At 42.6% G+C, this 16683-nt stretch overlaps 1 protein-coding gene across 2 annotated transcripts; it reads left to right on the top strand.

The window, feature by feature from the left end:
- Positions 1-916: 916 nt before the first annotated feature.
- On the top strand, positions 917-13305 carry LOC112726967 (ubiquitin-like-specific protease 1A). 2 transcript variants are annotated; one of them, XR_011868336.1, is made up of 6 exons: positions 917-11348; positions 11466-11550; positions 11646-11723; positions 11831-11920; positions 12010-12470; positions 12733-13305. XR_011868336.1 is itself a non-coding variant. In XM_025776549.2 (5 exons), exons 1-5 carry the CDS (start codon positions 11116-11118, stop codon positions 12160-12162), a joined length of 639 nt encoding a protein of 212 aa, XP_025632334.1. In that variant the 5' UTR covers positions 917-11115; the 3' UTR covers positions 12163-13305. The 2 variants fall into 2 exon arrangements, 1 of the variants encoding a protein (XP_025632334.1); XM_025776549.2 differs by having other exon boundaries at positions 12010-13305.
- The last annotated feature ends 3378 nt before the right edge of the window (positions 13306-16683 follow it).

The raw sequence follows: 16683 nt of genomic DNA, 5'->3' as shown, positions 1-16683 counted from the left end.
GATGAATGGTTTGTGGAAAGTGGGGATGCACTCAAAAGTGATTGGTTGAGAGGCAAGGTAGTCACAATAAGTCCAAAATTCAAGTGTGCCTTTCATCGAACACTTGGTGTGCATCCCTCAAGTAGTATGTGATTATGTGAAAATGAGAGCAATGTAACTTTCCACAATCCATTATTAATGATTATAATGCATATTGAGTGCAAGAAAAGTAAGCAACACCATTCATCTACTCATGTAAGTGAGTTTGGGGCCTAGATGCCTATGAAGAATGGGATTGAAAGAGAGGGGAGAGCAAAGACCACAAGAGAGAAGAAGAACCTAAAAGATGGTGCAACTAAATGAATAAGAACCACAAGAGATTATTGGACTAAGAGGGGCCTAGTATAATACCTTGTGAGATGGAGAAGGATGTGGAAGAAGAAGAGAAGTGGAATGAGAATGAAGGGGTAAGTGTGCCCTTCTTAAAGGTGGCGTCGAGTATCGGCGCGTGCGCGCGCGGTGCGCGCTCGCGCAGGGAGTAAGGTGACTAGGGGCGCGCGCGCGCGCACATGTCGCGTGCGCGTCCATGGGCTGGGGGCACAGGAGAGGCACAGGGGTGGCATAACTCTCTGGACGAAGTACCAGAGATTGCTTTAGCGTGTGTTGGCGCGCGCGCGCGCAGTGCGCGTACGCGTCCACGTGGTTGTGCCCCAGGCATGAGAGGGGCCTGGAGGGGGCTCAACTCTCTGTGAAATGGCCCAGAGAGGAGTGCAGAATGAAAGGGCGCGTGCGCGGCTGTGGCGCGCGCGCGCATTCCGTGCTCGCTTTGTATGGACGCGTGCGCGCCAGGTGCGCGCACGCGGCAAAGGTGCTGGGCTGGTGGCGTAGTGTAGGCTTGAGAATGGCTTAACTCTCTGTAAAATGTACTAGGGGGGAAACAAGGCAATTGGCGCGGACGCGCACCATGCGCTTGCGCGTCGATTGGCGGATTTCGCTCATGTGCGCGGACGCGCCATGTGCGCGCACGCACAGAGGGGTGGGTTTTTCTAAATTTGCAAGTGGTTACACCATTTTCAACATTTCAAACCCCCCCTCCATACAGCCACTTAAGCACTATAGCAAATGAAGTCAACAATGAAGGGGAGTTGTCATTAAAATCTAGCTAACAAACATGAAGTCAAGTGTCTATGTACAAGTCTCAAAGGAAGATCTTACCATGGTGGGGTGTCTCCCACCTAGCACTTTTGTTTAACGTCCTTAAGTTGGACTTTCAGCAGCTTATAGTGTTTATTCAAGAGTTGCATCCCTCAAGAGGAACACTTCAAATTCCTTGGCGTTCTTTCTTTGCTCACCATGATACAATTTAAGACGGTGCCCGTTTACCTTGAAGATGTCCGGGCTTGATGGGTGGCGCAAGTGGTAGACTCCATAAGGTTCTACTTTCTCCACTTGGTAGGGCCCATCCCACCTTGATCTAAGCTTTCCGGGTAGTAATCTCAACCTTGAATTGTAGAGAAGGACTAGGTCACCGGGTCCGAATTCCCTTCTCCTAATGTTCTTGTCATGGATGGCTTTCAACTTTTCCTTATAAAGTCTGGAGTTGTCGTAAGCTTCCAATCTCATACATTCTAATTCAGCCAATTGAAGCTTTCTTTCTACTCCGGCCCCACCCAAGCTCATATTACACTCCTTTACGGCCCAATAAGCTTTGTGTTCAATCTCCACCGGTAAGTGACATGCTTTACCATATACAAGCCGAAAGGGGCTCATGCCAATGGGTGTCTTGTAAGCCGTTCGATAGGCCCATAGTGCATCGGAGAGTTTAGTGCTCCAATCTTTCCTATTCGGCTTTACAATCCTTTCCAACACATGCTTGATTTCCCGGTTAGAGACTTCGGCTTGGCCGTTTGTCTGAGGGTGGTAAGCCGTGGTGACTTTGTGGATGATGCCATATTTTCTCATGAGGCCGTCTATTCTTTTGTTGCAAAAGTGGGATCCTTGGTCACTTATGATTGCTCTTGGGGCGCCAAAGCGACAAATGATGTTGTTCCTCACAAAAGAATACACAACATTAGCGTCATCCGTTCGGGTGGGGATTGCCTCAACCTATTTTGACACATAATCGACGGCTAACAAGATGTAGAGAAAGCCATTGGAATTTGGAAATGGTCCCATGAAGTCGATTCCCCATACGTCAAAGATTTCGCAAAAAAGCATATTTTGTTGGGGAATTTCGTCCTTCTTGGAAATATCTCCAAACCTAATACATTGGGGACAAGATTTGCAATAGAGGGAAGCATCTTTGAGAAGAGTTGGCCACCAAAATCCGTAATCAAGGATTTTTCTTGCCGTTCTTTGGGGCCCGTAGTGACCACCTCCTTCGGAAGCATGGCAAGCGTCCAAGATTGCTTGGAATTCGGTTTGAGGTATGCACCGTCGCACTATTTGGTCCGCTCCACACCTCCACAAATAGGGATCATCCCAAATATAGTATTTGGATTCGCTTTTCAGCTTATCCTTTTTGTGTTTGTTGAGATTGGGAGGGAAAGTGCGTGAAACCAAATAGTTTGCTATTGGGGCATACCAAGGAACCACTTCCGAGATTGCATGCAAAGCATCTAAAGGAAAGGAATCATTGATAGGAGTGGTGTCGCCTTTTGTGTGTTCGAGGCGACTTAAATGGTCCACCACTAGGTTTTGGGCACCGCTCCTATCTTTGATTTCCAAGTCAAATTCTTGTAATAAGAGCACCCAACGAATTAATCTCGGTTTTGATTCCTTTTTTGCCAACAAGTACTTTAGTGCCGCGTGATCCGAATATACTACTACCTTGGAACCAAGAAGATAGGCTCGGAACTTGTCCAAAGCAAAAACAATAGCTAAAAGTTCCTTTTCGGTAGTAGTGTAGTTGGATTGGGCTCCGTCTAATGTTTTGGAAGCATAAGCTATGACATGGGGAATCTTACCCTCGCGTTGTGCTAACGCGGCTCCTATCGCATAATTCGAAGCATCACACATGATTTCAAAGGGTTGAGTCCAATTGGGTCCTCGTACAATAGGGGCTTGTGTCAATGCTACCTTGAGTTTGTCATATGCTTCCATACATTCCTTGCTCATCTCAAATTCGGTGTCTTTTTGAAGTAATCGAGAGAGAGGTAAGGCCACCTTGCTAAAGTCCTTGATGAATCTCCGGTAGAATCCTGCATGTCCAAGAAAAGAACGGACTTCCCTCTCGGAGGAGGGGTAAGGTAAACTGGATATGACATTTATCTTTGCCGGATCTACGGAGATGCCCTCCTTTGATACTATGTATCCCAAAACAATGCCTTGTTTGACCATGAAATGACATTTTTCAAAATTTAAGACAAGGTTTGTTTTGGTGCATCTTTCTAAGACTTTTTCAAGGTTACCTAAGCAATGCTCAAATGACTCACCATACACACTAAAATCATCCATGAAAACTTCCATTGATTGCTCTAGAAAGTCCGCAAATAGGCTCATCATGCATCTTTGAAACGTTGCCGGTGCATTGCATAGGCCAAATGGCATACGCTTGTAAGCATACGTTCCAAAAGAGCAAGTAAATGTAGTTTTTTCTTGGTCTTCTAGAGCAATATGAATTTGGAAGTATCCGGAATAGCCATCAAGAAAACAATAGTATGATTTACCGGCTAACCGATCAAGCATTTGATCGATAAATGGTAGTGGAAAATGGTCTTTTCTTGTGGCCGCATTCAATCTTCGGTAGTCTATGCATACTCTCCAAGAATTCTGCACTCTTGTTGCTATAAGTTCACCACTTTCGTTTTTGATTGTTGTCACTCCGGACTTCTTTGGCACTACTTGGACTGGGCTTACCCATTCGCTATCCGAGATAGGGTAGATGATGTCCGCTTCAAGTAGCTTAGTGACTTCTTTCTTCACCACCTCAAGAATGGTTGGGTTAAGTCTCCTTTGAGGTTGTCGGACCGGTCTTGCTCCTTCTTCAAGAAATATGCGGTGCTCGCATACTTGGGGGCTTATTCCCACTAGATCCGCCAAACTCCACCCAAATGCCCTTTTGTTTTTCCTCAATACATTCAGCAATTTTTCTTCTTGTTGAGGAGTTAACTCTTGAGCAATTATCACGGGTAGCTTTTGGGCTTCATCAAGGTATGAATACCTTAAGTGAGGTGGTAGTGGCTTCAATTCCATCTTCTTGTCATTCTTTGAAGTTTGAGTTTCCGGATGGTTTGTATGGTGTGTGGTGTTTGGTTCGCTCGACTCTTCATTTGCTTCTTTGACCATGCACTTCTCATCTAATCTTGCAAGATGCACTTCGGCTACTATGTTATCGATTGGGTCACACCGAAATAGAGAATGGTTCTCCGGTGGATGCTTCATTGCTTCCTCTAGGCTAAAGCTTACAATTCTTCCATCAATTTCAAATGAGTAGTTCCCCGAGTAAGCATCAAGCTTAAATCTAGAAGTTCTCAAGAAGGGCCTTCCAAGTAGGATAGAGGATGCTCTCTCGGTTTCGCTTGACGGCATTTCAAGGACATAGAAGTCAATCGGAAACACCAACCCCTTTATATTCACCAATACATCTTCCGCAACACCCGCTACGGTTATTATGCTTTTATCCGCTAGGACAAATCTTGCCGTCGACCTTTTTAGTGGGGGCAACTTCAATACTCGATAAACGGAGAGCGGCATGATGCTAACACATGCTCCGAGGTCACACATACAATCTCTAAATTGAACTCCATTGACGGTGCAAGTGACCATACAAGGGCCCGGGTCATCACACTTCTCCGGTAATGTTCCCATCAAAGCGGAAATAGAACTCCCCAATGGGATGGTTTCCAATTCAAGAATTCTATCCTTGTTTATGCATAAATCTTTGAGGAATTTGGCATATCTAGGAACTTGATGGATGGCATCAAAGAGGGGGATGGTTACCTCAACTTTCTTGAACATTTCTACCATTTTTGGGTCGAGTTCTATGCGCTTTTTAGCTTTCTTTGCAAGTGTTGGAAATGGAATTGGTTGAGCAATTTCTTCTTCCAAGGTTCTTTTGGCCTTGGTTGTCTCCTTTGTTGGTTGGGCTTCATCCTCAACTATGGCTTGTGGTGTCTCCTCTTCTACTACCTCTTCTATATCTATTCTCTCTTCCTCTTGGGTGGTTGTGATAGGACTTGGGTCCTTTGCTTCCTTTTCTTTTAATTGTGTACCGGATCTAAGGGTGATGGCATTGATGCCCCCTTTTGGATTTGGTTGAGGTTGAGAGGGAATGACACTTTGGATTGGGGGTTGAGGAGTGGGGGTCGATGGTGTGTCCATACGTGCAAGAAGAGCTTGTAGTGTAGAGGTGAGGCCGGTGAGGCCGGAAGCAAGTGTGTTTTGTAATTCCTTTTGGCCTTGGATAATGGTCCGGAGTGTTTCATCTTGGTTGGAGGGGGTGGTTGCATATGTGAGTTGAGGGGCTTGTGATTGGTTGGGTGGTGGTCTTTGATGTGGTGGTTGATATGTTTGGTAGTTTCTTTGTGGGTTTTGTTGATTGTATGGTTGATTTTGTAAGTTGTATGGTCGGTTTTGTGAGAAATTTTGCGAGTTGTTATTCCATCTTTGACCTCCTCCATTGTTGTTGTTATCCCTATTCCCTTGTTGATGATTGTCTTTCCAATTTTGATTATTGTGTCCACTTCCTTGGTTGTAGCCTCCTCCTTGATAAGGGTGCCCTTGGTTAGGATTACCTCCTTGGTAGTACCCTTGATTAGGACGGTCATAGAAATTATGGGTAGCCGCCAAAGTGTTATCTTCTTGAAGGCTTGGGCACTCATCCGTGTGGTGAGAGTAGCAAGAGCAAATGCCACATACTCTTTGAGGGACCAATTGTTGGTTGTGTTGTTGAGGTGGTGGAGGGTGTTGTTGATATGATTGAGGTTGTTGTAGTTGTTGTTGGTTCAATTGGAGTTGCCTCAAAACGGATGTCATCTCATTCAAGGATTGAGTTAGAGCGGTAGCTTCACTACTAGTTGATACCTCGTTCACGGTCCTTGGACGGTTGACTCTTCGCTTCATATGTTGATTGGATTCGGCTAAGTCAATAATAAGTTGCCATGCCTCCTCCGCGGTTTTATATTTGGACAAAGAACCATTGCTAGAAGTGTCCAAGAGGGTTCTATCTTGCTCTCGCATCCCTTGACATATGTATCCAAGCAATACTTGAGTGTCGAGCATGTGATTAGGGCACGCATCTAGTAGTTTGCGAAACCGTTCCCAATACTCATAGAGTGGTTCCGTCTCACCTTGCACAATACAAGACATTTCTTTCCTTAGCCTATCCATCTTTTCCGGGGGTAAGAATTTATCCAAGAACCCCCTTCTAAGTAGGTCCCAATCGGAGGTAACTTCACTAGAGAGAGTGTAGAACCATTCTTTGGCCTTATCCTCAAGAGAGAAAGGGAAAGCAAACAACCATATCGCAACTTCATCGGACCCTTCCCGTCTAGTAGTCGAGCATATGCGATGGAAGTCCTTGAGATGTCGAATAGGGTCTTGTGCGGGAAGCCCGTAAAACTTGGGTAGGAGATTGATCAAAGCGGTCTTCAATTCAAAATTCGCATTCAAATTGGGGTGAGTTACATGAAGGGGTTGAAGGACATAATCCGGTGCACCCGCTTCCTTGATGGTAACTCTCCTTGGAGCGTCCATGGTATTAGTACCTAAAACAAAAGAAGAATTGTTAGTGAGATTGATGGGAGTATGATTAATGCCTTCTTTGAGTGACGGTTCAATGTTCACTTGTAGTAAGGTGGTTGAGGTGGTGAAAACCTCTTCACCTTTTCCAAATCTTAGCCGCCTCCGAGCTTGTCTAATATGAAATAAAGTTCGTTCTATTTCCGGATCAAAAGGGGCTAAGCTCGGATTCGGTTGTGAACGCGTCATGCAATGAAGGAGAAATGGAATTCATTGTAACGATGAGGAGTTAGTCAATTGAGCAATTTACAATGAAGTGCAACTATGTACATATATACACACTTAATCCAAAACAATAACATGGCACACTAAGCAAATCCCCCGGCAACGGCGCCATTTTGACAAATGAATTTTTGCCGGTATAGAAATTATCAAATGATCAATCGTAGTATAGTCTAAACCGACGCAAACTCCTTCATCAAACAAATCTACAATCTATATCCGAGAGTACTAGTCTCCCGAGTCGTTCTCCCTTGGAATTGCCAAAGTGTGCATCTTATTGATTTAGTAAGCCTTGTTGGAATTCTTTGAAGGTTTTAGCAAGTAATGAGAAACAAACAATCAATTATCAAAAGACTTGGCTTAGGGTTGGTATTAGAATTTCTATCCTTATAGTCCATTCAATATTGACAACAATTAGGCCTTGCTTCATTTAGTTATCCCCTAGGTATAGAGGGAAGTCAAATGAAAGCAATCAACTTGAGTCACAAGTCCTAGCTTCACCTTATGTGAATCTAGCTTTAGTGCACTCCAAGCCAACTAGCAATCCCTAATTCTAAATCAACTATTGATACAACTATTCAACTTCTTCCAAGGACCAAACCCTATGCCAAGTGTGAAAATTCTACTCCATAGCTAGTGTTGTCATTTTATCAAACATGTGATGAGCAAGAAGGAAAGTCATAGTAAAATGAGAAGAAAAGTTGAATTGAAAGTATTGCAACCCAAAGATCTAACAACAAGTCTCAAAGAGTAGCAATGGAAATCAAATTCTCAAAATAGGAATGAAATCCAAAATTACAAAGTTGAATCCTAGATCTATGAAAGTGGATCAATTACATCTACTACTTGAACTAGAGAAGAAAATCTATGACACGAACAAAGTGGAGTGAGAATTGTAATGGATCTCACCAAAAAGTCATTGAAAATCCAGAAATTAGATGAGGATGAACCCTAGTGAAGCTTGGAATCTCCCTCTTCTTCTCCCAAAAAGTGTAACTAACTCTCCTCTCTCCCCAAAATATCTAGATCTAGAAAATGAACTAACTAAGTGTCCTTAACCCTTGTTCCTTTGGTCTTCTTAAGCTTTTCCCGCCAAGGTGTTTCTCCAAGAGTGGGATCCTTAACTGCCTCCACGCCTAAGTCACGTGACTTCTTAAAAATGATATTCGCAAATCGGCGCGCACGCGCAAGGTACGCGCGCGCGCCGTTGAGACGTCTTGTAATGTGCGCGGAGGCGTGATGTACGCGTACGCGCCCATGAAGATCCTGGCTTAGCCGCTTCTCAAGCCGGCTCTTGGCTTTGGCTCCACGTTGCCCTATCCGCGCGGGCGCGCAAGGTGCGCGCACGCGCCCATGCGGAAACCTCCAAAGCTTAATCCTCATGCTTCCTTCCTTTGTACCCGTCTTCCTTCTCTCTTTCGGTCCATTCCTACTCTATATCCTGAAACCACTTAACACACAAATCACGGCATCGAATGGCATCAAGAGAAGATTAGAAATGTATCTATTTTAGTGCGAAATAAGCATGTTTTCATTCATGAGGAGCAACTAGGAAAGGAATGCAAAATCTTGTATTTTCATATAGAAAGTGTGTGGAATCATTGATAAAACCCCTGAAATCAGCACAAGATAAACCCTCAAGTTGGGGTTTGTCAGTGGGTTCTCATCGAATGAGTAGACCGCAAGGCAGGACTACAACTACAGGATCGTGGCAGCCTTGAGAGTTCGGGTTGAGGAGCTGGAATGGCAACTACCAAACCCCGTACACCAGCGAATCCAGGATCTCAAACAGGAGAACTGAAAGCTTAGGTCTGACCTTTAGAAGTATAACGACTTATTCGAGACTTGAATGGAGGGTTGACTATGGTTGCAAGTTTCTACATTCACAGTTTAGCAGCTTATTGTTAAGTCTTCGTCCTTTACTGTTGTTCATGTTTAGTAGTTATTCCTGTTTGCGTTTTTCTGTTGTTAACGTCAATGGTGAGTCTTGTAACGTGGTGAACGGTGATGTTGTTGTTGGGTATACTTTGCTTTTCAGTAATTTCCAAGGATGGTTGACGAACTAATGATGCAAATGTTCAGGTTAATTACATATTTTACGGTGGTTGGGTCTGTGAATTATATTTACTCAAACTTAATTTATTTAACTTAACTCTGGTAAACTTAGGCATGCTGCAGCAAAAAATAGGGACCTAGGACTTAGTGCCCTAATAGTTAATTTATTTAACTTACCGAGGAAGTCCACAGTGGAACCAACTACTATGTAACCACAAAATTTTGTATAACTGCTGACGTTGAGTTAATTTTTTGTTTAAATTAATTGAATTACTTTTCCAACCATAAAATTGGGTATAGTCTGCTACCAATGCCATAGGATATTATTTACCTATCTAATGAGAAGGAAGGTGTTGTTTCTCCTGTCTTGTCAAACAGACGTGAATAGGCGTGCAGATGTGGTGGAAAAAGGTTGATGTGTGATTGGATAAAGGTAGGGAAAACCCTAAATTGCATTTGAAGTTAGGGTCAACCTTGAGTGAATTTTCCCGTGTGCTGTATTGTCCCAGAAGACGCCTACAGAAACGATGCCATTCGGCCCATTAGGCCATAACACCAAAAAAGCCCATGAATAAGAAACCAAATGATGGGGTTCAGTATGCATTCTATGACACGAATTGGGCCGCTCTTGAACACATTAGGTGAATACAATTAACAGTGGCCTTATGTTTGAGTAGCTACACGTGTGTCATATTTATGAACTGCAATGTTAATGGGAATCGTCTAAAGCACACTAGTTTCCTAACCCACTGTACTTCCATTCTATTCTGCCCTTGCTCACACTTTTCCGGATGGAGTTACACAAAGAGAAAAGTATCGAGGATGCAATGAAGCGTCGAAGAAGAGCAACCAAGGATGAATCAATGGAGCGGGTAACCACCGTGGACGATGCAGTCAGCGGTGTCGATGATCACACACAGGTATGAGAACGTTGTTCTTTTTCTGCAAAAGTGTGGTTTTTTTTCGTTCTTTATCATCCGGTTTAGTATCACTTGCACACGGAAACGGTGACATGCTTCCCTTCTGTCGTCATTGTTCAGAAACCGTCAACCGGAGATGACATGATTTTGGGGATCCTGAAGACGCAAGCGAACCAAATATAGGCTCTAACCGCAGTTGTGGCACAGCACGGTCTGGTGCTGGAACTTCTCACATCTTTGAATGTACCTGCTGCTTGTGACAACAAACCGATCATGGACCTGAACCTAAACTTGCATCCTTTTGGAGGAGTGCATATTTACCCAAGCGATGGAACACTTCAAGAGACGGTGAAAGAGGTAGCGAACACCAGAATGTTCCCAGATGAAGCTCCGACACGCCAAGAGTGTCCTCCACCAAAACCAGAGGACGTTGTCCGAGGTATATCAGCCCCACCGCCTACAAGGATGGCCAGGGTCAATAAGGGAAAAGCCGGTACTCCCCAACCAGCACCACAAGTCAACTTACAAGTTTGTAGTTCTCCAAACGGATTTTATTTTCAGGTTATTGTTGGTTTATTTTTTTAAAGATATTCTCCGTGGTATTTATATACATATGTATATGTAATTTCCTTCATGTCAGAGAAAGCTGTCCTTTAAAGATGAAGGAGAATCATCACAAGACCTCATAAGAAACATAAGGTCCACAGGTCCTGGCTCTCCATGGACATTTTACACACACAGGAGTGCGGACATTAGGTCAGAGGAGACTCCAAAGGTACATGAAACACTGCATGGAAACCCTGGATCCCCATTGTTTTGTATGTTTAGGGTCAACTTGCTCAATTTTTCTCATTCGTGTCGAAAGAAAGATATGTTTTCGGTCTGGACAAAATTTTTTTTTCTTTTCGTATAGGTCCGGACGACAAATATTTGGGTTCATTACCTTTTCTTGGGCCGGCATATGTGGCAATTTGGAATTTAATTTTTTTTACTACGTAGCCCAACATTTGCATGTCCAATTTGGTGACCATTAATGTTTAAGGGGCCACTACTGCATCTTGGGCCACAGGTGGCTTTAGTTAGACCCAATAGCCTTCTCATAGTCTGATGGAATGCTTTCCTTACTAATCATTATTGTTTGGATCACTTTTTTATTTAACTGCAAGTGGGTTATTTTCCGTGAAACCGTGAACTGTTTATGTCTTGCTATGCAAATATAATAACCTTCGGACCATTGGGTATACTCTTAAGGTTTTATTCATGTTGGGCCCGTATACTAAGAAATTTAAGAAATTTTATTTCCGCGATTCCAACACCCTCATGGAGAAGCAATGCTTGGACCTCTCATTCTGGCCCCCCGCCAGGGATGCAGTTTGTTGGCCACGAGCTCGCTGTTGCGGCCTACATCTTTGCCAACGGCCTACAACTGAGGTAAGCAGTTACATTTTTCGGGTTCTCTTGTTTAGTAGTCTACAATTATTTCTAGAATTAGAAACTACTTTCACCACTCATGGCTATTTTTGTTTTTTCTGTATGGTGACCTGGCAGCGAAATCTTGGTGGAGAATGAACATTGCACCGGGAATTGGGAAGCCCTTTGGACATTACGCCCTGGAGAGGAGGTCGTCGACGACGTAAGTGGCTTGAATTTTTTATTTCCTCACAGCATGGTTACATTCTTTCCGAATACATCCGTTAATTGTTTGCGCTTAAATTTACCAACACGTAGGTTATCAACCTTGTCGTGGCAATGTTTTCCTCAAATATGGCTGAGAAACAAAGGTGGTGGCTTCCTACCACGTTTGCGGTGAGTTTGTTAACCAGTTAAATTTTGTTCGGGCAAAAGGATAAGTACTCTCGATTGGCAATTAAACTCCTTCATAATTTTGTTCACCTAAATGATATTTTTTGCAGCAAATAGCGATGAGCCCAGGCCACCATTGCAAGTCAACCCTGGATTACATCGTAGCTAAGTACATGGGTTTCGTCGACAATCTACTGAAGGTGAATCTTCTCAGACCCAAGATTTTTACTAACGGTTTAAACGGTCATCATAGTTACAATCTCACTGGCGAGTGTCCCTGTTGGTGCAGATTTATGTTCCTCTCCACATGGGACGCCACTGTTATTTGATGATTGTTGACATGTGGGATCAGAATTTGATTTATCTGGATTCATTAAAGTCCACCGTCGAGCGACAGGCTCGAATAGACCAAATATTGGAAGTTGTTTCCTCTCACTACTGATTCTCGTCTAATCTCCCTCTGATTTTCTTTTTTTTTTATCTCATTCGCTTCTAGATTTTGTTCATTTGTTACAATGACATGATTGCCCCTTTAACAATAAGCAAAATTTGTTCCCCATAGCTGCATAATTTTTAAGATTCATCCCACACATGGTGCTAACAATATGTATCTCACTAATCATTGTAGGCTCGTTTACTTGAGCTATTGTTGTCTGACATGTCTGCATACGAGTGTAAGACGACTGTGCCGAAGTCTATATCAAAGTTTAGGATCCACGAGCCACACATTTCTCAACAGGCTGCGGATTCGTATGTTGTGAACTCTTTCACTGATTCCTTTCTGCCATGCTTACTTTATTCATTATAAAGTTCATTTCTGTGTTTGCGGCAATGACTGCGGAGTTTGGGTTGCAGAGTGGATGATCCAATACGATTTATGGGCATCATATGACCTTCAAGTTAGATAATTAAATGGTTCATTGAATGCTTTCAATCCTGTACATGATTTAGGTTGAATTTCATGTGGTTGTAATGAATATATATGTATTACCATTGTGTGTTCTCCTTTCAGAAGATCAATGGACACACCAGAATGACCATTGCTGTTGATCTAGTTATGGGTGAGCACAACCCAATCTCCGAAGAAGTTCAACAAAAGGCTGTTCAATTCTGGGACAGGAATATGATTTGTTCTTACATGAAAGGAGCCAGACCAAGAAAGAGGACCCGTAGCCCTGTAGGGCCACTAAGTCCCTAAGTTTGATGTGGCTCAAATTATAACATTTTTTGGGTTGTTGAATGCTCTATCAAATGCTTTAATGGATCTCTGGCAGGATGAATTGGCCTGCGTTCAACACTTTCATCGGTGCTCCCTTTTTTGATCAATATGAATGAACCACAATCTGGGTACAACCAACCTTTGTGTGACCGTACTTGTTGGGTTAACATTAGTTGGCGTTAAATGCATCAAATGAGATCTGGTTTGCTATTATTTTTTTGTCTCCATACATGACACTGATGAATTTTTTTGGTTTTGAATTAGTGGTCTCTATTGTACTCAGAAAACAAGATTATTGTATGGCATGTTGTGAATGTTCCTCAGTAGATACAAATTGTAAATGAAATGACATTCCATATTTCAGTAGGCACACTTGTCCTTAACGATTACACGAGTCGAAGTGATTGTACCAAGCTCCGCAAGAATGAGTAGTTTTAATATTAGATATAGTAATAACCTTGAGACAAGGAAAACATGAGCCCATGATATAATTAATCTGTGGTACCATGGACTCATTTTTAACCACTAATAAAGCCCGTTACCAGAAGTCACTAAAGAACGTTCACTACCTAGATTGCTTGATAAATGTTTAACCAGTTTAATTCAGCACAGCTTGCACCAAAAGTTAAATAGAACACGCCTGCTTAAAAACACATGAAACTAATTTATGATCAAGGTCTACTGACAAATAATAAGGATGGCATACTAAATGGAAGTGGACCTGTGAGTATATCAAAGACTATTAATTATTTTACGCCTTACTATTACTAGTCCTAGTATTGGTTTCATTAATCTCATGTTAGTCCTCAATAATGGAAGTGGACCTACGAGTATATCAAAGACTCTTAATTAATTTACGCCTTACTATTACTAGTTCTAGTATTGGTTTCATTAATTTCATGTTAGTCTTTCAATGGTTCCGCAGATGTTAATTGCACTTCTTTCGACCACGAATAGAAGGCTAATACACACACTTCATCTAATGAATGTACACAAATAGCAAATAGCTGGCTGCAATAATTTCCCATATGAAAGATATAACTTGTGATCCATATTTCCTTTATCGGTGGTAGAAATGACATTTCATTGGCACTAAATTAGGCAGTGTTTTTACCCATCCAATACTATACTCAAGCAAAGATAGAAACTAACACTTCAGAAAACAAAGAGCATAAAGCACAGCTATTATATTAGGAAACTGAATTCTCTAATGAACACCAACTTTGACTACTAATTATGCTGGAAACCTCAAACCCAGTCTTGAACTGATATCAGTTATTTGAGTCATCAGCTGCACAGGTAAAAGTAAATATAATCACTCAATTTCGGTTTGAAAATTTCTTTTAAGGTGCCACCAGAACATGAGTGCAGAAGTCAGATTTTTAACTAGGAGAAGCTTACCAAAACCACGTACCTGTGTTAGTAAATCATCGGTGTTACTTATCATGTTCTTCTCCCATTCCATAGTCTCATTACGTCCAGTTGCAGCATAAATTTCATGTTGTAATCAAATCTTCGAACCTGATGCCTCTAAGCAAACCTGCGTAGCCAAATTATTGGGTCCAGGAACACCCTTCTTGCCGTGTTCAAATCTAACCTGCACGCCAAACAGCCATCAAAAGGAAACAAAAACACATAATTTTTGAAACACAAAACTCTACTTGCTACAATAAGAAATGGTATGCGGTGTTTTCACCCCTTCCGTTGGCAATGACCCCTCTGACCCTAAATTTGTCGCCTCAAAATCTTTGCTCTCTTCAGCTTTGGAAACAAAGGACCGGTCGGCTTGCAGTGTCATTTTGTGTGCCCCGTTTTGCGGCAACGGGTGCAGCACCTTTTCTGTCCGCCCTGCCTCATCACACGAGGGGCACCCTTGGTCTTCGCCACAACAGGGTCATGTAAGTCAACCGTATCAAGAGCTTTCTTCTGACGGACATTTTCAGGGCCTCTATCCTATTTCTGACACAGCGTATGGAGACCGTTAAACGCCTGTGTACTGTGCGGCTGCATGAAGTACACCATGGCGCAATAAGAAACCAATTTCACTACCAACTTCCGTTATCTCAGCATACTTATCCAACGACTTTGCATCCTTGCGCCACCTCTTCAGAACCAGCCTCTCAGGAATTCGAGTCAAATGCTTATGCTTCATTACAAAAAATATATGCCGACAAGGAATTCCCTTTTGGCTCTAAAAATTGCATCGGCACTCCATTTTCCTTGAAACCCTATCATACAACACAATCACCTCTCTACCTGGGTCGTCGTATTCCTCCAATGTGTACACCATTGTAGTTGAACGTCTAATCTTGGCTACAAAATTAACTTCACCGACACCCACTATTTCCTTCTTCGCATCAACGAATATCTCCCGTGTGTATGCATCTGCAGCATACTTTTCAAGAGGATCCAAACAAGTTATCATAACCAGCATCCCATGGAGTGATCTAAATTGTGCAAGCAATTCATTATTTCGGTACTCTCACACGACCAACTTCAAATTTTGAACCATATCAACGAGACTGTGCCTAGACTTAAGAAAATTCTTCACGTACGCGTTAATGCCTTCACACCGGGATGTTGTCCGAAAACCTGCACAGAACTTGTCTTTTAGATACGCATTAGCCCACATCATCCTCTTCTGAAAAGTTTCTTTGGCCCAAAAACTATTTTGCAACCCATACTCTTCAACGGCATCATCCCACTCAGCCTCAAATTCATCTATTTCCATCTCTGAATGCAGCCACCGGGTAAAACATTGCCACAGTCCCTCTTCCTTCACATTAGCGGTTACGTTCTTCTCCATATGCCAAGCACACAATCAATGCGTTGCCTCCGGAAAAATAGACTTGATTGCAGCTTTCATTGAATCACAGCCATCCGTGATGACATCCGACGGCTTCTTGTTACGCATGACTTCCAACAAATTTTCCAGCAACCACTTATAAGACCCAACGCTTTCATCTAACACCAAGCCAAACCCAAATATTGTCGTCTGCTTATGGTTATTCACACAAGAAAATATCACCATCGGTCTCTGATATTTATTTTTCTTATAGGTCGAATCAAAGGCTAGAACATCCCCAAAGTATTGGTAATCAACTCTACTGCCACCATCCGCCCAAAACATATTGGCTAGCATATTATCCTTAGTAAGATTATACCTAGCCATCGACATCGAATCTGCCCCCGCTTTACCCTCCAAGTATACAACAGCGGCGTTAGCGTCCCCATCAATAATCTTTGCACATTTAGCCTTGTTAATATAATTGTAAGCATCCTTCTTAGTGAAGCCCATTAGAGAATAGCCACCAGACTATCCAGCCATATACCCTAGAATCTTAGACGTCGGAACACCATGAGCCTGTATACCAGATATTTGTGCCTTAGCGGAACAACTTATTTCTCTAAAATTCGTCATCATATGAACCATATATGCCGGAGTTAAATCATGGTTATGATCCAATACTATTTTCCTCACCCTCCATATACCATTGACCACATCAAGGTAGACTGATAGCTTTGCCTCACAATTTGTCCGCGTTTCCGGTCTATGACCTCTCTGCCTATCTAGCCTATCATAGTGATGACGTTGTCTCAGGCCCGCTCTATTACAAAAAAATCTACGACGAATAACCCTTCCACTTTCATCTTTTCCCGAGTCACCCTTTCGAATACCAAAACCAAAACATTTGCCTAACCTCCTGTAAAATTCATATGCTGCTTCATCGCTTTGGAATGCCT

This window comes from Arachis hypogaea, chromosome 12, assembly GCF_003086295.3.
Source record: "Arachis hypogaea cultivar Tifrunner chromosome 12, arahy.Tifrunner.gnm2.J5K5, whole genome shotgun sequence".
Lineage (NCBI taxonomy): Eukaryota > Viridiplantae > Streptophyta > Magnoliopsida > Fabales > Fabaceae > Arachis > Arachis hypogaea.
Note: the sequence above shows the minus strand (reverse complement) of the source record. Positions and strands in the feature narration are given on the sequence as shown.